This window comes from Puma concolor, unplaced genomic scaffold, assembly GCF_028749965.1.
Source record: "Puma concolor isolate L17-30 unplaced genomic scaffold, mPumCon1.1.hap2 unalloc_scaffold_162, whole genome shotgun sequence".
Lineage (NCBI taxonomy): Eukaryota > Metazoa > Chordata > Mammalia > Carnivora > Felidae > Puma > Puma concolor.
Window position 1 is genome coordinate 12,126 of NW_028240194.1, and position 22,780 is coordinate 34,905.

At 38.0% G+C, this 22,780-nt stretch overlaps 1 protein-coding gene across 2 annotated transcripts; it reads right to left on the bottom strand.

Annotated features, from left to right (window-relative positions):
• Positions 1-38: 38 nt before the first annotated feature.
• Positions 39-22,039, bottom strand: LOC147571608 (EF-hand calcium-binding domain-containing protein 13-like). Of its 2 annotated transcripts, none has more exons than XM_086696207.1 (5): positions 21,956-22,039; positions 16,561-16,704; positions 9,829-9,900; positions 2,348-2,839; positions 39-315 (listed from the first exon to the last, which is right to left on the bottom strand). In XM_086696207.1, exons 1-5 carry the CDS (start codon positions 21,987-21,989, stop codon positions 47-49), a joined length of 1,011 nt encoding a protein of 336 aa, XP_086552333.1. In that variant the 5' UTR covers positions 21,990-22,039; the 3' UTR covers positions 39-46. The 2 variants fall into 2 exon arrangements, with proteins under 2 accessions (XP_086552333.1, XP_086552332.1); XM_086696206.1 differs by having other exon boundaries at positions 2,348-2,842.
• Between the last annotated feature and the right edge of the window lie 741 nt (positions 22,040-22,780).

The window sequence follows — 22,780 nt, forward strand, 5'->3', positions numbered from 1 at the left end:
TGAAGGCAAAATGGACTGAAGTTCTTCTTTTTTTAAATTTTTTTTTTCAACGTTTATTTATTTTTGGGACAGAGAGAGACAGAGCATGAACGGGGGAGGGGCAGAGAGAGAGGGAGACACAGAATCGGAAACAGGCTCCAGGCTCTGAGCCATCAGCCCAGAGCCCGACGCGGGGCTCGAACTCACGGACCGCGAGATCGTGACCTGGCTGAAGTCGGACGCTCAACCGACTGCGCCACCCAGGCGCCCCTGACTGAAGTTCTTCTGTAGCAATGCAATTTTCTTGGAGTTTATTGATAGCTTCACAGATGTTTTCTAAATATACAAAATGTAGAAAACTATTCAGCCACAGAATTTATGTGTCTTAAGCAATAATTAGCACCCAAAGTCTTTAGCAATTAGAAAACAAGTTTTATCTAATTATTATTACCTCATATGACTGCTTTTTTCTTCGTATTTCTGTTGTGTCTTACATTATACCTAAATATTTCCCATATAGCTCAAACAGAAAACAATCTTGAAGTTCTATAAATGTTTATAAACTACTTGTTTGGAGGAACAGCCTGTTCCAGTGACCCAGCCAATGCTGCTTGGTTCTGATTAAAATATAATGAACGAGTTCAAGAGATCACAACAACAAAGTGTTTAGTTTAAATTCCAGGATTCCAAGCAAACAATGAGAGTTCTTCCCCTTCCCATCATTTTAGGCTACCATGTTTTCAGTTCACAATCTTCAAAATCATACAATCTTCGCAGGAGATACACATGGCCATCGTGAGTCCCCTCATATCATGCACTGAGATAGGCATAGTATCACTTCTCTGTAATTCCCACCAAAAATGCATAGCCTGAACTTACGAAGAAATATAAGGAAAACCCAAAATGAGGGACATTTTACAAATTAACTAGTCAATACTCTTCGAAAGTGTCATGGTCATGAAATTATCCTAGGTCAGAGGAGACTAAGGGACACGTGACAACTGAATGTAATGTGTGATCCTAGATGAGACCTTGAACCAGGAAAAATACATTTATGGACCAATTGAAAAAACTTGAATAAGATCTTCAGAATATAAATAATATTGTATCAGTGTCAATTTCCTGATTTAGTTCACTGTACTGTGATTATACAAGATCTTAACACCTGGGAAAACGAGATGAAGAGTATATAGAAACGTCTTTCCCTTTGTGTAATTCTTATGATTTAAAAATTATCATAACAATGAAAAGTTAAAAATGTTTTTAAAATGTATATCCAATGACAGTCACATTTCAGAAATGTTCAATTACCATCAATTTATCTTGAGAAGTTATACCAGATAAACGATTTCACACTTCTCTTTACAAAGAATATTAAGTATGGCAAAGGTTGGCGACACCAGCAAGATAGATAAGCGCTTTCTTCCACAGGCTTCTTCTACCCAAGGGCTAAATGCCTACTACTCCACTGTTCCTTTAACAAGGGTTTTCATCTTACTGGAATATAAAGAACTCAGAATTAGGAATGAGGCACAGAGTAATAGTAGCGTATCGGTAAAGGAATCAGAAAGAACATTGTTGTGCCTCCTTAAAAGAGCACATTTTCTGTTCAACTGAGTTGTTTAAAATATGTATTACTGTGTAAGAACCACTAGTATTTCACTAAGCACTCATTTTAACAATTGCCTTCAATATTAAATGCAATAAAAAGATAAGTCTCTTTCAAGAAAATAAACAACTTAAGTAACTTCAGCCAAGGACTATAGGAAGGAGTATTTAATTAAGTTCCACACACAGGACTTCTGTGATAGAGGTACCACGGAAGGAGGAAACTATACATTGGTTGGAAAACCTTGCTCATCTTGGAGAAAGACCATAACGCCCTGGGGAACCAAACTGTAAAATAGTAGTTATTTTATCTTTCCTCATATTCCCATGTCCAAAAGAGATGATATCTGAAGCATTATCATATCATATTGGATATGGATATCATATATTTAAATGATGGAACCTGAACAAAAATTTCACATAGACTCCTTACATATTTAGCTTAAAAATTATAAAACAAGCATTTCCAAAAGAAAACAGGCCCTCTATTTCTAGGGAACTTGAGTGAGTTGGATTAATCTCTGAATAAACTTCTTGGTCAAAGTTAGGCATCTGAAAAAGGGAACACAACCATCTGAAAAGGCACAACTTAAAACCACAGTGTTACATACACTGGTCTATATACCAGAAGTGGTGATTACTCATTAGTATTGACAAATGAAATGCAAACAACGGTCTAATCAATGGTTAATTCAGCTTGTTTCTGTGATGACTCAAGAACTCCAGGACCTATATTTTGACTTACATATATGATACTGACCCAGAGCATTCACTGCAATCTTTTCTTTCGACGAAACCTGTTTTAGGAGGCTGGAATGCCTTCTCACAGCTGGCTTCTGAAGTTTGGGGGTACTAAAATGATCACTTTTATCCAGAGACTTTTTGAGGCTTGTGATGCTCTTCAAGCTATGTGACGTAGACTTTGAGTCATGAATTTCAATCTTCTCTGAACTTTTCTTAAAGTTTATGCCATCCTTTGAATATGGTTCCCAGAATCCTATATCACTGCTATCAACCCCATTTAGGATTTTTTTTCTTTGCAAAGGATTTTTTGATCTTTTAAATTCAAGGTAATCATTATCCTCCATAACTTTATGATATTGGAGGTGTTTTCTATTTAACTTTGGGAATAATGATGGTTCACGTAGTCTGGAAGAGAAACTGCTTTTCATCCTATACTGTGGATAACATTCTGATATATTTGATAACTTTCTGTTTGAAGTAGACTCATCCAAGGCTGATGATTCCATAACTGCTAAGCAAGAGAAACATATTTAATTATTCTATTTACCTGTACCATTTGTAATAGTTTTTAAAAAGTAACAACTAAGTCCTCATGAAAACTATTCAAGAAATTATCAATTGCTTAAATAAACACAGTTTAAAAAGTTAAATAAGGTTAATATGTTGAAAAACTAACAGAGCTGATAACTAAGACTGAAATATTAACTAGGTTAAATATAATCTTCTGGGGGCGCCTGGGTGGCGCAGTCGGTTAAGCGTCCGACTTCAGCCAGGTCACGATCTCGCGGTCCGGGAGTTCGAGCTCCGCGTCAGGCTCTGGGCTGATGGCTCGGAGCCTGGAGCCTGTTTCCGATTCTGTGTCTCCCTCTCTCTCTGCCCCTCCCCCATTCATGCTCTGTCTCTCTCTGTCCCCCCCAAAATAAATAAACGTTGAAAAAAAATTTTTAAATATAATCTTCTGGTTTAATATATTTAAATTCTTTTATCCAAAGCTATTTGAAGTTACACCAAATCAAAAGTGATAGCCTACTGAAGTTTGTAGTTCTCATTCCCCACTCTGCCAATTTTGAAAGATTATAGGCTAAATATGCCAATACAGCTACAAATCCCTTAGTTATGAGCATACTGAAGTATAAGGAAGTTGGAGTGGGGAAATTTTTACTTATAAAATCAGAATACAGGGGCACCTGGGTGGCTCAGTTCGTTGGGCATCCCACTTCGGCTCGGGTCATGATCTCACTGCTCATGGGTTTGAGCCCCACATTGGGCTCTGTGCTGACATCTCAGAGCCTGGAGCCTGCTTCAGAATCTGTCTCCCTCACTCTCTGCCCCTCCCCCACTCACGTTCTGTCTCCCTCTCTCAAAAATAAACATTAAAAAAATTGTTTTTAATTTAACATCAGAATACAAATATTTACTCTCCTAAAGATTCTCAGTACTTGTGGGAAAAAATAGTTTATATATAAAATAACCTCTTCAGAAAGATATTAATACAATGTCCCACTGGGGCTTCCTTTATAAAATTCATCTGACGGCTCAGAATAGTACCTTACATTTGAATAACACATTTTAAAGTATTTCAAATGTTATAATACTTGATTTTATGATAGACTATTATTCTCCTCTTAGAAGTTTAAAATATGTTTGATCATTGAAGGCAAAACTTATAAAACATTGTCCGAAGCTTTCAGTGTGTATAGTGGTAATACATAATAAAATTACAGCTTAACGGAGGGAGGGTAAAAAGGTCTATATAATGGTAAAACTTCTATATTCCACTTGAAGTGGTAAAATATTTATTTTAGTATACTAGAAAAGGTTAAGTATGTATACTATAATCCTTAAAACAACCACTGGAAAAATACAGAGATATAGTGAAAATACATATGGAATAAATTCACATACTAAAAAAATGCTCCCCAAAAAAGAAGGGATAAAATGGTTGAAAAACAGAGGAAAAAATAGAAAACAAATAATAATATGGTATACCTGGTCTGAATGTATAAGTAATTACATTACATATGATTTAAACACTCCAATTAAAATATAGGAATTATACAAATAAATACAAAAAACATCACCCAACTCTGTGTGGTTTACAAAACACTTCAAGACTGGTGATATAAGAAGGTTAAAAGTAAAAGGATGGAAAATACTTACCATCTAAGCACTAATCAAAAGAAAACTGGAGTTATATTAGAATCAGAAAAAGTAAACTTGAGAGAAAAGAAAATTACCAGTGATCACATACATATTGCATAATGATAAAAGAATCAGCTCACCAAGAAGATAGAACTATTCTAAATGTGAATTCACCTAGCAACAGAGCTTCAAAATGCATGAACCAAAACCTGACAAAACTGAACGGAGAAATAGACAAATCTACAATTATATTTGGAGACAATGTTCCTTTCTCTATAACAGAACTAGTAAAAAAAATCAGCAAAGAGGGGCGCCTGGGTGGCGCAGTCGGTTAAGCGTCCGACTTCAGCCAGGTCACGATCTCGCGGTCCGTGAGTTCGAGCCCCGCGTCGGGCTCTGGGCTGATGGCTCGGAGCCTGGAGCCTGTTTCTGATTCTGTGTCTCCCTCACTCTCTGCCCCTCCCCCGTTCATGCTCTGTCTCTCTCTGTCCCAAAAAATAAATAAACGTTAAAAAAAAAAAAAATTTTAAAAAAATCAGCAAAGATACAGAAGAATGAATAACATGAATTATTATGCATGGGAGTGGGTATGTGATTATTAGGAATATCTATGTCAGAAAAGAATAATTAATGAAAAAACTTCTACATCAAAGACAAAATTAGAATTCAAAATAAACTTTGTTTTTTTTTTTTTTTTAATTTTTTTTAACGTTTATTTATTTTTGAGACAGAGAGAGACAGAGCATGAACAGGGGAGGGTCAGAGAGAGAGGGAGACACAGAATCCGAAACAGGCTCCAGGCTCCGAGAGGTCAGCACAGAGCCCGATGCGGGGCTCGAACTCACAGACCGTGAGATGATGACCTGAGCCGAAGTCGGACGCTTAGCCGACTGAGCCACCCAGGTGCCCCTCAAAATAAACTTTGAAACGTTCAGGTAAAAATAGCAAATTGAACAGCCTTCAAACACTCCATTTAAATTTTTTTTTTTTCAACGTTTATTTATTTTTGGGACAGAGAGAGACAGAGCATGAATGGGGGAGGGGCAGAGAGAGAGGGAGACACAGAATCGGAAACAGGCTCCAGGCTCTGAGCCATCAGCCCAGAGCCTGACGCGGGGCTCGAACTCACAGACCGCGAGATCGTGACCTGGCTGAAGTCGGACGCTTAACCGACTGCGCCACCCAGGCGCCCCAAAACACTCCATTTAAACTAAGGAATTTTGGGGATGCCTCGGTGGTCCAGTCAGTTAGGTGTCCAACTTCAGCTCAGGCCATGATCTCGCGGTTTGTGAGTTGGAGCCCCACATCAGGCTCTGTACTAACAGCTTGAAGCCTGGAGCCTGCTTTGGATTCTGTGTCTTCCCCTCTCTCTGCCCTCCCCGGCTCGCTCTCTCTCTCTCTCTCTCTCTCTCTCTCTCAAAAATAAACTAAAGGAATTTTTAAACCATCACAAATCCATAATAACAAAAAGAAGAGGAAAAGAAACTACTACAATTAAATTTTGGAATCTGGAAAGCGGATGAACTTAGTAGACCTGAAAAGGCTGAACCATAAGGCAGAATGGGGAAAGCCAAGAAGCAACCCAATTCATAACACAAAAACTCCAAAAGCTCATAAATTAGTAGCATTTAGGTACGTCTAAAAGTGAGGGTAAGAGTGAAGCTAAAAAGAAAGAACTGGTTAAAATCCCTTTAAGTAGTAATTTGATACCTAGGGTCTCTTCACACGGCCAGATATTCACTTTTATCCACTGGGCACAGCCAGTTATTGATCTTCTCCTACTCCAGCAGGAAAGTGACAATTCATCAGAAAGGGTTAAACACAAGGTCTCTGGATTATGGAATACTAAACACAATAGAGGGTAGGAGTGTTACCTGCAAAACTCGGAGGGAGGCTTACACTGAATAATGGGAACTTCAGTCTTTCGTCTTATTTAACACCTGGAATTCTATGAAGCAAGGCTATACCTCCGGGAAGGATATTCAAAGTTTCTTTGAACACTCTGACCATCTCAAAAGGAAATATACCCTAAAGACAGTCATATTAAGGGTTTTCCAGGCAAATAGCCCAGCCAGACCAGCCGATGATAGCAGGGTTTCTCAATCTCAGCAGTACTGGCATTTTGAGACAGATACTTCTTTTTTTTTCTTTTTTTTTTTAAATTTTTTTTCAACGTTTATTTATTTTTGGGACAGAGAGAGACAGAGCATGAACGGGCGAGGGGCAGAGAGAGAGGGAGACACAGAATCGGAAACAGGCTCCAGGCTCTGAGCCATCAGCCCAGAGCCCGACGCGGGGCTCGAACTCACGGACTGCAAGATCGTGACCTGGCTGAAGTCGGACGCTTAACCGACTGCGCCACCCAGGCGCCCCAGAGACAGATACTTCTTTATTGAGAGAGCTGTCCTGTGTATTGTAGGATACTCAGAAGCATCCCTGGCCTCTCATCACTTGATGCCAGTAACACAGATTGTGATGACCAAAAATGTCTCCAAATGTTTCCAAATGTTCCTGGGGGAAGGGGAAGTTCAGGGTGGGGGGTGGGGGAAATCTCCAAATCATCTCTGGTTAAGAATCACTATCCTACAGCTCATAATCAGCTAGTTTTGCCCTCAGTCTCAGAGCTTCCAAATAGCTTTTGAGTTCACCATTCTCAAATATGAGTAGACAACCAAAGATCACCAGACATTTGAGGAACAGTTCTACAATGAAAAACAAACAGAAAAAAATACCTTGGAGGAGACAGAATATGAATGAAAAAGGAAATCTCGAAAGCACTGCAACAGAAGTTCGTAGTTGCAACAGAAGATATTGTTTGTGGAACAATAGAAATGCCCATGAAATAAGAGGAGGCTATTATAATACAATAACAGAGGGGAAAGAAATTATTGGAAATTTAAAAGTACAAATGAAAAACGAAATAGAAGCATTGGAAGATAAATTTAAGGAACTCTCTCAGAAGCCACCTGGGTGGCTCAGTCAGTTAAGCATCCGACTCTTGATTTCAGCCCAGGTCATGATCTCACAGTCGTGAGACTGAGCCCTATGTTGGGTTCTGCGCTGGGTGTGGAGCCTGCTTAAGACTCCCTCTCCCTCTCCCTTTGCCCCTCTTCCACTCCCACTCGTGTAATAAATATAAATAAATAAATAATAAATAAATAAAGCATAACAAAGAGATAAGAGAAAAAGGTTAAAAAAAAAAAAAAAGGAATCATCCCATTATGTCACATATCCAAATATCAAGATTTCCACAGAGACAGAAAAAATAGAGGAAAGGAAATCATCAACAAATTATTTTAATTTTCCAGAATCAAAGGACGCTGTATTCAGCACAATCGTTACAAAGAAACTTCTTTCCAGGAGACTTTCAGAAGACTAGAAAATATCCTATATGCTTGAAAAAAAAAAAAAATCAGTGTCAAAGTCAAGAGTCAGAAAATTTTGCACTTCAATGGCAATACTGAAAACTAGAAAACATAGAAAATTATTTACAATCTAGAATTCTGTACCCAAACCATCCATAAAATACGAAGACAGAATCTGTCATAGGAGGAGAGAAGTGAAAAGTCTCCAGCATGTTAATGAAGAAAGATCTCAAGATGACAGTTGCACACAAAATGTAGAGGGCAACAAATTCATACTGAAGAACATCAAAATACTCTAAAGAAGATTTCTTCAAGAAGACAAAACTACTAGAATACCTTGTGCAGACAAACTTACGAAGAGGATATTTAGACAGTTGGCAGAGTTTAAGCTTCAATCAGTAATATATATACTTTTTTTTTAAACCAAGCAAATAAGTAAGTAAGACAACTCAAAGAGGGAAAAATTGTACAGAAAGAGAAAGTAGCCACAAGATACTTACATGTGGCTCAGCAGTGAATAGTGTGTACATAAATATATTCACATAAATACAGAATTAAAACTTACTCAATTACCCTATGACTATATTAGGAGGATGGATAGGTATGGGAAGTGGATGTGGTGGGGACAGGGAAAATGAAACAGAGCTAAATCCTTATTTTTCATATTAGGGAGTTTACTAGGTCTACCCAAAATTTAAAAAAATCAACAAGAAGCAATACAAACATGTTATTTACAGTCATGAAAACAAATATCAGGTAATCAGCTAAAATGTTTGCCTCTGGAGAAACTGAGGAAAGGATCAGGCAAGAGGCTGCTCTATTTGTAGCAAGTTTATTAGAACTATATAATTCTTTTTTTTTAATCTTTTGAAATCTTTATTTATTTTTGAGAGAGGCAGAGACAGACTGTGAGCAGGGGAGGAAGAGAGAGAGAGGGAGACACAGAATCCGAAGCAGCTGAGGATCTCACGAACCGTGAGATCACGACCTGAGCTGAAGTCAGACGCTCAACCAACTGAGCCAAATTGAGCTTAAAATTATACACATAGATAATCTTGACCAAAGGATGTCCGGACAGAGAAAGAAAAGGGAGTGACACCATGTGCAACAGGAAGAGATTTTTAAAAACGTACTTAATGAAGAAAAACAAAACTAATCATGAATGATACTGAATAATATACTAAAAACAATTTTTAAAAAATGTTTTAATGTTTATTTATTTTTGAGACAGACAAAGCACAAGCAGGGGAGGGTCAGAGAGAGAAAGGGAGACACAGAATCTGCCTCAGCCTCCAGGCTCTGAGCAGTCAGCACAGAGCCTGATGAGGGGCTTGAGCTCACGGACCATGAGATCATGACCTGAGCCGAATTTGGACATTTAACTGACTGAGCCACTCAGGCACCCCTATATTAAAAATTTTTAACTGTCAATGTCAGGATGTCAGAATGACCCACAAGTTGCAAATTACGTTTTTTTTTCTTAGTGTTATTATTTTGTTTTAAAGTTGACTTCATGTTGCAAAATATTAAGGGAAAGATAAAAGAAAATTATGGTAGTTACATAATCAATACTGATTAGGTATGTTTAGGATTTAAACTTTTATCTAAAGAGTTAGAGTTTAGAGTTATCTATGGGGGGGGGGTGCACACGGGTGGGTCAGTCGGTTAAGCGTCCAACTTCAGCTCAGGTCGTGATCTCGCAGTGTGTGAGTTCGAGCCCCGCGTCGGGCTCTGTGCTGGCAGCTCAGAGCCTGGAGCCTGTTTTGGATTCTGTGTCTCCCCCTCTCTTTCTGCCCCTCCCCCGCTCACGCTCTGTCTCTCTTGCTCTCAAAAAATAAATAAAACATTAAAAAAAAAATTTTAAAGAGTTAGAGTCATGGGGTCAGAGAAGGCTTTCAGAGTCCATATGATAAAACCTACAAATTAGGATTTAATTTAAAGGCAACTTATTTATAAATAATACTTGCTGTAGCAACGAGAGCTCACTTACAAAAATCTTCATACTGGTGCTGTAGTTCATCCAAAATAAATAGAATATCTCTAATATCCACCATGTGGTTACCTGTAATAGAAAGAGTAAGTTCAAGTACTGTTATTTCTTTTTTGAACACAAATCTAGTTTCCATCCCATTCTAATACAAAAACAACACAGAGATGTGTGAAAGTAGGAACAGAGGTTGTGAATAATATCTAGAATTGTTAATAGCTCAGTACACACTGAAACATAAAAGACCATTATTGTCTTTTTCCCTTAATAAAAGAGTTTCCCATCAAAAGAAATTAGTCACATTTTAAGCTCCACAGCTAGGTAATCAGGTTAATATTTCATTCATTTAATAAATAGTGTTTTGAGAATTTACTATAGGTAGAATTTCAAGTTTTAGCTCTTTTGTCTTTCTCACTGGATTGTGAGCTCTTCAAGAGTACAGGATGTCATTTGTTTCCCCAATGCCTAGCAAATTATATACTTCCTAGCACTTAAAAACTAATTTTTTTGAGGGGCACCTGAGTGGCTCAGTCAGTTGAGTGTTTGACTCTTGATTGGGGCTCAGGTCATGATCTCAGAGTTCATGGGTTCGAGCCCCACGTTGGGCTCTGCGCTGACAGTGCAGAGCCTGCTTGGGATTCTCTCTTTCCTTCTCTCTCTGCCCCTCTCCCACTTGCACTGTCTCTCTCTCAAAATAAATAAACAGACTTTAAAAAAATTATTTTTTAAAAATTATTTTTGATAAAACAGGGAGGGGGACAAAACATAAGAGACTTGTAAACATGGAGAACAAATTGAGGGTTACTGGAGGGGTTGTGGGAGAGACGGTGGGCTAAATGGGTAAGGGGCACTAAGGAATCTACTCCGGAAGTCATCCTTGCGCTACATACTAACTAATTTGGACGTAAATTTAAAAAAATAAAAAATTAAATTAAAAAAATATTTTTGAATGAATAAATATACTAAAGGCTGTAAAGAATCATGCAATGTCTACATTGTGGATAGCAGTAAACCATTTACTTGGCGTCTTACACATGTACAGCACTCCCATAATTATAACTTCCTACCATTCCTGCCCTTGCCTCTGTCTCAAACCATTTTCCTTCTTGGACAGTGTATGACAGAGAATGGGGTCAGAGACAGTGACCTCAAATAATGTTGTTCCAATTGGACACCCAATAGTTCTTGCCTCCAAATGTCTGGCTTCGCTTGACATCCAAGGTGAGTGAGAAAGACCAGGTGTTGACTTACCTACTTATAAAAATACTAGGGGGGCGCCTGGGTGGCGCAGTCGGTTAAGCGTCCGACTTCAACCAGGTCGCGATCTCGCGGTCCGTGAGTTCGAGCCCCGCGTCGGGCTCTGGGCTGATGGCTCAGAGCCTGGAGCCTGTTTCCGATTCTGTGTCTCCCTCTCTCTCTGCCCCTCGCCCGTTCATGCTCTGTCTCTCTCTGTCCCAAAAATAAATAAAACGTTGAAAAAAAAAATTTAAAAAAAAAATACTAGGTTCGTTCTTCAGCCTATGCCTAAAAAATCAACTATTCAGTTATAAGCATAAGCAAAGACCCTGAAAAGAAGATGCCAGTTTTTAAAGTGCCTTTTGAGTCCAAGAATTATTATATACACTATGGTTTCGGTGTTGGGTAAGATTGCTTCATTCTGCTTCTTTAAAAATTGGTAAGCTATGTCAGGTCCAGGACTTTAAATCACTGCAAAGCAAGTAAGTATTTGACCAACCAAAGAAGTGCTAGCCCAATTGATGTTAAGTTGTCTTCTGATTAGAACTGCTTCTTACATTCTGGGTTTTTGTTTTGTTTTGTTTTGTTTTGTTTTGTTTTGTTTTGTTTTAATTTTTAATGTTTCTTTATTTTTGAGAGAGACAGAGACAGAATGCAAGTGGGTTGGGGCAGAGAGAGAGGGAGACACAGAATCTGAAGCAGGTTCCAGGCTCTGAGCTGTCAGCACAGAACCTGACATGGGGCTTGAACTCATGAGCCACGAGATCATGACCTGAGCCGAAGTTGGACGCTTAACTGACTGAGCCACCCAGGCGCCACTCTTACATTCTGTTTTTTTATTTTCTTGGTACTTATTCTCATTCTGTTCTTGGTTGTGGTTCTAACACCCCAGTGAACTTCTGGAACTTCTGTAGAGTCCATATCCCAAGTTCTTAGATCAAAGCATAAGTCCTAAAATCATTCAAGGCTTCAGCCCTCAAACTCCTGAATTTGATCAGTGAAAAGTATTCTGTTGGATCATCCATAAATTAATCCAATGGAGAAGGCTGTATTGTTTATATCTGGTCTCTACTTAAAGAACTCCCCTTTCTGGAAAGAGGTCCAACATTGCAGTGAGCATGCAGTAGCCAACCATTTACAGATTTACTAGCTCTCGCTCAAATTTATTCCTTCTTCTATGCAATGACAAACATTTCTCACACACCTCTAAGACAAATACTATCCATTTATATAGTCTCTGGTGGCCAAATAAGCATTACAGAATCTGAAATTACTATTTTGACCCCTACCTAGCTTATCAAAACCTCAATGAATAATTCCTGGTTGAGACTGAGACAATCAGTATAGTTACAGGTAGCATTTACTTCATAAGAGAAGTTCAAAACAGCTTCCCACTCTTACATTTGTCCTTCTGGAGGAAGCTCATATTGGAACTTTCCTTTCCATTCAACCTGGAAAATGTAACTATCTAATGTGAAAAAAAATTATCCTCATCATCAAAGTCATATTCAGGGCAACATTACTTTGAAGGTGTAAAATGACTATTAACACATTTCCATAATCTCCACAATAGCTCCACAATATCAAAGACCTTCTCATCAAAAATCGTGCTAGTTACTACTTTTCACCCAGTTCAATTACTAGATCGGTAAATACCACGAGAGAAAAAACTACTGCACCAATATCCTATCTCAGAAACCAAACTACCAGAACTGTCACACAGTGATTTTCCATATTCCTCTTGCCAGATCTTAATGAAGCAAATGCTTGTTGGACTTCCTTGCAAATTCCAGCGGCATTCCTCTTCATCATGCATACTCATGAAGATATTCTCCATGGTATCAGTATTGCTCCAAAAAACCAAACCAAATACAAAAACAAGATGTTAAAACAGTACCTATACCAGGGTGCTACGGCTTCCACTAGTGGGATAACTGACTTATATCACTCCTTACTTCAAAATTCTGTCACAGAAGAATCCATATCCACTACCGGGGTAACCCAAAACTTTTGGCATTCTGAGGGTGTCCTTTCCTTTAATGTTTAAGTAAAATAGCCCCGACCCCACACCATACATTATATGAACAGCAATCAATACTCCCTCCAAAATTTGAAGATTCCTGAGTGCTTTATACGCTGGCAGTTGATTTTCGTTTTGTTTTCTATTCCCGTGGACTCCTGATCTCTCTCACATTATCACATCCTATAGGTGCTATCTTCTCTCCACCCCAAGCCTACCTAACACAGAACCTACAGACCTTTTTCCTTGAAAAAGAAAATAGACCCACCATATGACTAACACAAGGCTATTGTATATAACCAACTCTTACTAGATAACTTGAAATTAATGAGAGTCAGGGATTTCTTTATAGCACAGCAAGCACTACATAGTATTGTCCTAGAGTTCTACAGCCACTCTCTATTGATTGCTAGAACCCCATCCACTCTCAGGTTCCCTCAGTGTTCCTCTTCCAGCTGCCGATTAGCCACTGTTGTATTCTAAGTTCCTGTCGTTTTCTTATATAGAGTACTTTACCTTACCTTTTTGCTCAAACTAGGTATCTCCCAATAGGCTTTAGCTCTCATAATCAAACATACCTGTTAAAATGATTTTCCTAGTCAAAAGACAAGGACCTCCCCAATGAGGAATTTTACCTTAAGTCACAGCCAGGTTATTAAAAATGACAAAATGAAAAAATCTTATTCTCTCTGGTTGGAGGAGATGGAGTGAAGGGTGAGACTTATTAATTCATTCAACATATATTTGTTGAGCAGTTAATATGTGCCATAAGCACTGTATGGAGTACTGAGGATACAATATTGAGCAAAAGTACACATGATATCTGCTTTCTTGGTATTTCGTCTTATCTGAGATACAGATCTTCACAAAACAATAAGAAATAGGGGTACCTGGGTGGCTCAGTCGGTTGGGCATCTGATTTTGGCTCAGGTCGTGATCTCGTGGTTTGTGAGTTCGAGCCCCGCATTGGGCTCTGTGCTGACAGCTCAGAGCCTGGACCCTGCTTCAGATTCTGTGTCTTCCTCTCTCTCCCTGCCCCTCCCTCACTCACACTCTATTTCTCTCTCTCAAAAATAAACATTGAAAAACTTTTTAAAAAATATAAGAAATAAAAGTTGCAACTGTGATTAGTGCTGTGAGAGTGTATGAGAACTTGACCTAGTCAGAAAAGTCATGGAAGCATCCTTAAAGAATAGAGTTGAGTTTAGATCCAAAGTATAAGTAGTAATTCACTAGGAGGGGAAGAATGCTCCAGGAAAAGAAAAGACTATATGTAAAGGCTATGGCAGGAGGAAGCCTGGTATATCACTGAAACTCTAAGAAGGCACAGTAAGCAAAGCAGAATGTGGTCTGAGATGAAGCTGGAGATCTAAGGTAAAGGCCAGACATTGCAAGTCCTTGTACGTGACCTTAAAGGGCTCTTCATCCCAAGAAGTATTATTAGAGTTTATGCAAGGAGGTAACATGATCAGATGTGTGGGGTTTTTTTATTTTTTTTATTATGTTTATTTATTTTTGAGAGGGGAGGAGGGGCAGAGAGAGAGAGGGAGACAGAATCCCAAGCAGGCTCCAGGCTCCGAACTGTCAACACAGAGCCCAACATGGGGCTTGAAACCACAAGCCTGAGATCATAACTTGAGCCAAAGTCGGACACTTAACTGACTGAGCCACCCAGGCACCCCACAGATGTGTGTTTTGAAAAGATCATTCTGTCCATAGTGTTAAGGGGGATAAGACTGGGTGTGGGTGGGGGCACCTGGGTGGCTCAGTCGGTTGAGCGTCTGACTTCGGCTCAGGTCATGATCTCACAGCTCGTGAGTTCGAGCCCCCCGTTGGGCTCTGTGCTGACAGCTCAGAGCCTGGAGCCTGCTTCGGATTCTCCCTCTCTCTCTGCCCCTAACCCACTCGCATTCTGTCTCTGTCCCTCTCAAAAATAAATAAACATTAAAAAAAAAAAAAAGACTGGATGTGGGTGGACTTGTTAGGATGAACAGTGATGGTCCTAAGGAAAAATTATGGTAACTCGGACTAAGGTAATGGTGGAAAATAGAGAGATTTAAGAGATATCTAGAAGTTTAAAATAATAGTAATTCACAACGGTTGCATGAGGAGAACAGAGAAAACAGAGTTGCCAAGGATAATTCCCAGGTTTCTGCTTCCTATTTCTTGAGACTATTCTAGTGCCAATAGGTTCTATTTAATTCCTACAACAATCTATGATATCAGCATAATTTTTCAGTTTAGCTCCCCAAGTACAAAGCCTGGAAATCCAGACCAGAATTCCATAAGCCAAAAAAAAAAAAAAAAAAAAAAAGCCACAGTGGTTTCATATGTAATTTCTGTTGCTTCTGGTAGAGCATGCCCTAAAGGCTATTTAATAATATGACTTGAGATTAAGCTTTAAAATCCCTATTTTATGGGCATCTTTATGCTCCAGAACATCCCTCCACTTATGTCTATCAACCCAGAACTCACCATAAATGACTACCTACTAAAATTCATGCAGCCTGGTTCTATCTTCACAGTACATCCCAGCCACCAAAGACCCCCTAAAAGCCACCACTGACAAATGACAAAAACCTGTGGAAGCCCATGGAAAAGGATGCCATGTCTGATAATGTTCCTGCCATATTTACACAAACTGTTCCCTCAGTCTAAAATGTCTTTCATTACCACCTTCATTACCACCTTCAACCAACTAACCCCTATTGATCCTTCAAGATTTAGCTCAGACATCACATCCTCTGATGATCTTTCCCTGGTGTTTCCAGTATACATTTGCAGCCTAACTACATTCTATAACAGTATTTGCTATACAACATTATCATTTTCATTTTATTTGACTCTTTCCACACTAGAATGGGAACTCCTTTGGAAAAAGAAATGTGTTCTATTCATCTCTGTATCACCTTGCATAGTTCCAAGCACAGTAGATATTAAATGACTATCTGACTCATTAAATACATGGATAATCAATGAATCAATCGTTTATCAATCCATTATTATCAGACACCCCCTGGTGACATATAAACATATAATACAAAACATCTGCTAAATATCTCCATAATGTTTTTTTAAAAATCTACATTTTGCAAAGAGTAACTGAATAGCATGAGAAGATTGTGTAATCAAAGCTATCTAATAAAGTTAAAAATTCAAGAAATTTAGGTCTCCTAATTTGTGAAGCCAATGCCCTTGACATTAAAGAAACCATCTCTCCACAAACAAGAAATGGAAAAGAGAGGAACGTTTGAAAAGAAAATAAATACATTTTTTTCTTACATTTTTATCAAACATACCAAAATCTAATAATTTTAGAAATTTCTCATTTAATTTTTCTAGACTATCTCTTACCACAGACACCAGTAAGCAATGTTGATAGGTGGCAAGAGGTAAGAATCAAGAAGGAGAGATGAAGGATGAATCAGAACACTGATATCCAAGAAAGATATATTTACATAGTAATTCAAATAACTCACTGTCTATACTAGCATGTTTTATCACTTCCTGAAAAGTTTCAGGAATTACAGGAATATCCATGCTATCCAAAACAGCAGCCAGTTCATCAGTCGCAACTCGACCACTTTTTATCCTACAGAAAATCTTCAAGGCATTCTGGAATGCTGCAAAAATATAATAAACAAAGAAGTTATTTTATCATGAGAATCAACAGCTTTTCTTGGAGGGGCTGATTTTGTGTCAATAGCCTACCAGGGTACAATACCTTTCCATAGGCATAGGGTTTTCTAAAAATGTACCTGCAAGTAGGCATTTGCCCAATTCTGACCACATTCCTAATATAAAATGTAATTTTTGCTATTATCACTACTGATATAATATTAGCAAAGATAGGTGCTATTTATTGAATGCTATTTATATGCCAAACATTGTGCTAAAAGCTCTGGATTATCTCATTATACTATATTCACCGCTTAGTTAAGCCTTGTAACTAAAATAATTTCATATCTATCAGTGGTATAATCTATAATAGCAAGGCAGCTTAATCTAAAATTTGAGGGCATCATTAATTGTTTTAAAATGTAATTTAGAAAAAATAGTGTAAAAGAAAGAACAGAACAGATGCAAAATTTCTCTTCAGATTTTTTTATATTACAAAGAGTTTAGCAATGGTTTAACCACTATTTAAAGGTCTTCTATTTCTCCATAGAAACTTCATTTTCTTATGCTAACAGTCCTTAACATCAAAAATGAATTGGAAAGATTTGCAACAATATGGATAGAACAAGAGTGTATTGTGTAAGTGAAATAAGTCAGTTAGAAGAAGACAAATAGGTTTTCACTCATATATGGAATTTAAAAAACACAACAGATGAACATAGGGGAAGGAAAGGAAAAATAAGATAAAAACAATAAGAGACTCTTAAATACAGAGAACAAACTGAGGGTTGCTGGAGGGGAGGTGGGTAGGGGGATGGGCTAAATGGGGGAGGGGTATTAAGGAGGGCACTTGTTGGGATGAGCACTGGGTATTCTATGTAAGTGATGAATCAGTGGGTTCTACTCCTGAAACCAATACTACACTGTATGTTAACTAATTTGACTTTAAATAAATAATTTTTTTTTATTTTTTATTTTTTTATTTTTTTTTTCAACGTTTATTTATTTTTGGGACAGAGGGAGACAGAGCATGAACGGGGGAGGGGCAGAGAGAGAGGGAGACACAGAATCGGAAACAGGCTCCAGGCTCTGAGCCATCAGCCCAGAGCCTGACGCGGGGCTCCAACTCACGGACCACGAGATCGTGACCTGGCTGAAGTCGGACGCTTAACCGACTGCGCCACCCAGGCGCCCCTAAATAAATGATTTTTTTAAAATGAATTGGAAAGAACACAGCTAAATGAAAATATTCATATTAATGAGAGAATTTTCCCTAAACAGATGTCCTCCTTAAAATCTAAACAGATTGATACCTGCGTCCTAATGCTAAATTTAAGTGATCCTCAGACTACCGCACCCCTTAATTTGATAAGGAAACACAATTCCCATAATCCACTTCAGAGAGCAAATCACTTTTTGTCAGACTACATTTTCTCGGAATTCAGGATATAACGAGCCTACTGATCCACAAGTTCTTAGATTTGCACAGTCATGGAGGAAGAACTGGGCATTATTCACTCATCCAACCAACCAGTTGTTATTGACCAGGCGAGCAAAAGTAGCAGAGGAAGGACCTCTGAGAATCCTCTCCTCCATAAAAGCTGTGAGAACATGGACGCAAACTGTCAGAATCAACTTTTTTCAAAACTCTGGCTATAAATCAAAGGCTTAGAGTCATCCAAAGAGTGTTTTCTTTCAGAAAAACGGCTGAACCTCAGTAATCGTGAGCTTTGTGGCATTTTAGCTTGCCATTATTCCCATCTTACCATCCCAGCTTCCCAGGAGCCTTGAAAACTAAGAGCCTACCCTCATGATGAAAAACAGCAGCCTGACAGCCAATGGAGAAGAATGAGTTTGGAACTTCTTCAAAGCCCCATTCTCTAAGAACTCTCATTATTAGACCTGCCTTGTGGCTCCCTGGAAGACCCTACTTGCCAAGCTGCCTTATTTGACGGGACTCAAAGCTTGCCCAAGGCAAAGAGCCTTTTCCCTGGAAGTACTCCTCAAACACAATCAGAGGCAATTAGTTAACATTATAACTGTCTGAAGTGGTGGGTAATAGTTGGAGCAAGCACTGGATGTTACATGTAAATGATGAAGCACTAAATTCCACTCCTGAAACCAGTATTATACTATATACTAACTAATTAGTTTAAGTAAAAACTTGAGACAAATGAACCAAAACCAGTCAGATTCAGGAGCCTGGCTCTTAAATGCTATTGCTGCTCTTCCAATGACATACTAATATTTTTTAAGATTAAAAAAAAAGTTTTTTTTTTGGAGAGAGAGAAAGAACAGGGGAGAGGGGCAGAGGGAGGGAGGGACGGAGGGAGGGAGGGAGGGAGGGAGGGAGGGAGGGAGGGAGAGAGAGAGAGAGAGAGAGAGAGAGAGAATCCCAAGCAGGCTCCATGCTCAATGTGGAGCTTGACTTGGGGCTTGATCCCACAACCCTGGGATTGTGACCTGAGCCAAAATCAAGAGTTAGATACTCCACTGACTAAGCCACCCAGGGGCCCCGACACAATGATTTTTAAAAATCAAATAAACCCACAACTGTACAAAGAAGAAAGATAAAAGCAACACAAATTTCCCATCCAGGGCATGCAAAAAATGATGGATTTTGATTCATATCCTACTTGGATACCTTTCTATGTCTCTTTACGTTCATCAACGATTGTGAACATTTCACTCAATTAAGACAGTACATATAGTATACTGCCTTTTCACTAAAAATATGCCATGGACCTATTTACAAGTCAATAAATGTAGATTCATGCCATTAAAAAAAAAAAAAACAATTGGGGCAAATAATAGGCTAGCAAACAAGCTTAAAAGGAAAATCTGGGAAATGAGATGTCTTTGAAAAGTTCCAACATATTCCTGAGCATCTAGATGGCTGCACACATAAACAGGTCTGTACCCAGGAAAACCAGAGTAGGTTCTGAACTCTCAGGTCTGGCTTACGTTGAGGATATACACACGCAGAAAATGAAGGCTAAGGAAGAGTTGAAAACTATCTGTTTGAGTGTTGAAGGCATGCCCCAATGCACACATAGGGTCCCTCTGGTTCTCCTCTACCTAATAATTGGCAACTAATTTTGCCTTAAAAGGCACTTAAGGACACAAGCATACATGTATAAACTATAATGTGAAAATAAATATGTATGAAATATAAGAAAAGATATTCATTGTGAAAGTGTCTATACTAGGAAGATAATTAGAATCAATAAAGGATTAAATAAATTATAGTATATCTACATTTTTCAGACACCATGCAGCTATTAAAAAATAAAAGGATCGAGCACTTCGGTGGCTCAGTTGGTTAAGCACCCGACCCCTTATTTTGGCTCAGGTCATGACCTCATGGATGCTAAGATCAAGCCCCACATCAGGCTCTGCACTGACAGCATGGAGCCTGCTTGGGATTCTGTCTCCCTTACTTTCTGCCCTTCCCTCACTTGCTCTGTATCTCTCTCTCTCAAAATAAATAAAAATAAACTTAAAAACAATTTTTTTTTAAGTAAAAGGCTGACCTACACTTACTGGCACGGGGAAAATTTTCCAAGACATATTACTCAGTTAAAAAAAAAAAAAATCATGCTAGACAACAAAGTACATAGCATGATCCCTTTCTCTTAAAGTATAAGATGATCATATTTTCCCCTTTTATTTTCTTAGGGTCTCTTGATTTCTACCTGTATGCTTGATCTTTTCACTTGCCTCTATAAGACCCAGGTACTCTAGTTCTCTTCTGCCTAGTAACTGATAACTCATTTTCTCTTACAAAATATGTAATATGTAAATATTTATATACATTCATAAGTGCATATAATAAAAGATGCTAAAGTCAACATTAACTTTAAGATAGGAAGGATTAAAGAGGGTATTTTACATTTATATACTATTATATTGCTTGGATATTTTACTAAAAATAGTGTATTTGAGAATTAGGCATACTGTTTTAAGAGGAAGAAAAGAAATTTGGCACTTCTTGGTTGGTCTCAGAACACTGGACCATAAATAAAAAATAGGTCAAAATAGAAAACCAGAACTTCAAAAACAAAGGAATACATGATAGCTCAACTGGGGCTCGACAAGCAGGCCGTACTTAGGTACCCAAACACACTTACAAATCTATAGTCAAGAAAAAGCTATAAGCTGAAAACCAAGTAGACAAAGAGGAAACCCAGTGCTATAGGAGTTCATCAAAATGCCAAGTAGGAAGAAATTCAAAGAGGGAAAGCAAGCCAAGCATCACATCTATATTGCTAATTGATGCATACGGTAATGTATTAAATAACATTCACTACATTAATGAATAAACATTAAAGAGTTTTCTTGCCTCTTGCTTCTTATCCAGGTATATGAAGATTATCACATTCATATATCCTTGATTCCAAGAAAGTACAGGCTGGTTGACAGAAATATATAACCCCAAGGACAGATTATAGGAATTTGATCTTGCCTAATGGCAAAACCAAGGAACTGGTTTCTGTTTTGATTTGTTCTAACACAAAGAACTGTTAAAATTAGGTCACAAACCCTAGAGATTTCAGAATATTGGAAGCACTGTTTCTATCAGTAACAGGAATATTTCTTCCAATCACTTTCTTTGCTATTTACAGGAGTGTAAACTAAACGTTGTTAGGAGATCCATCAGTGTCTGAAACTTTTAGGGAGAAATACAAGCAGATTCCAAAGAGAGCAAAGAAAGTACTATTCACATTGGAGAAGAAAGCAGATATGAGATTTCAAAGGGAAAAAAGAAAAAAACCACATGAACAAAGAAAGGCCTGGAAACAAGAATGAAATTGGCATGTATAGACATTTGTGTCTCTAACTGGAGCACGGGGTTCTTGCCTGGAAAAGATTCTACCAAGAGGAAAGTGGCAAGAAAAATTATAAGGGGGTGAGGAGGTCAAGCATAAGGGTTTGGACCACATTCATTTCATCACAGGAAAAAGCATCTACATTTTTGGGCAGGAGAATGATATGACAAAAATCGTGTGTTAAGAAAATCTAGCCGTTGCATGCAGGAAAAAGTGGAGATTATGGATAGAAAATTAGGATACTGTGGACAGGTTTTTAGTGCCTTTTATGAAATAACTCGTGTCGAATTTTTCTCAACCTAGGCTACAGGGGAAAACACTATGTGAGAGATCTGAAAAAAACATAAATCCATATAACCATCCCACCCTAAAATCAGTGACAATCAAAATCATTCTTTTCTGCAATTTTGAAGAATCGTTTTTTTACCTGGATCCTGGGAGACCAAATAACAAAACATCATTCACAGTCTTAAGGAAATCTGAAAAATCCAGCATTCCATTAACTATAATAATGGTTCAGAAACAGAAGGAAAAAACCTGCATTAGCAAACTCATTAAGAATATAAGATAAAAATGCAAACTAAAAATGTGAGTAGAATTAACTGATAGTCTAGAGGAGCACTAACATTAAATATAGACTGTAAAAAGAAAACCTATCATAAAACATAATTACACATTTTAATTATGTAGTAAATAGTGCCCAGCAATAATCAAAATGATATAGACTAGAATTTAAGATACTGCAATATTCTTTACTCAAAGCTCTAATTTTTATACTTGTCATTAGATGCAAAAAAGTCATGCAACTTGTCAATTTTACATATATAATGGTTTTACCTGAAAAGAATAGGACTGATTTCATTGTGTTCTAGCTAAGACCCTCTATACCAGTGGTTTTAGGGGAGATTACAGATCCAGATGAGACTCTAATGAAAGCTTTGCCTCAAATCATTCCATCTCCTTCTCTCCTCTCCTCCTTTCCTCTCTCTCTCTCTCTCTCATTACACACACACACACACACACACACACACACACACACACACATGCATTGAACAAATGCACAAAATATTGCACAATATTAAAGTCTTCACCCAAAAAATCCTCTCATTTATCGTGCAAAAAGTAATGCCTATTTATTAAAAGAAAGAAAGAAATCTAAATTGTACAAATGAAAATTTCAGTAAGAAATTATTGCTTGGTTTGAATGAGAAGTTGAAATTATGGAGCTTTTTTTTCTGCATGATAATGCACA

Bases quoted from the DNA above. Each gene is read 5' to 3' on its own strand.
- LOC147571608 (XM_086696206.1), bottom strand. From the start codon at position 21,989: ATGATGTTTTGTTATTTGGTCTCCCAGGATCCAG. The intron at 9,901-16,560 runs GTGAGTTATTTG...TTTCTATTACAG, and splicing joins AAAACATGCTAGTATAGACA to GTAACCACATGGTGGATATT. The intron at 2,843-9,828 runs GTAAGTGAGCTC...TCTCTTGCTTAG, and splicing joins GCACCAGTATGAAGATTTTT to CAGTTATGGAATCATCAGCC.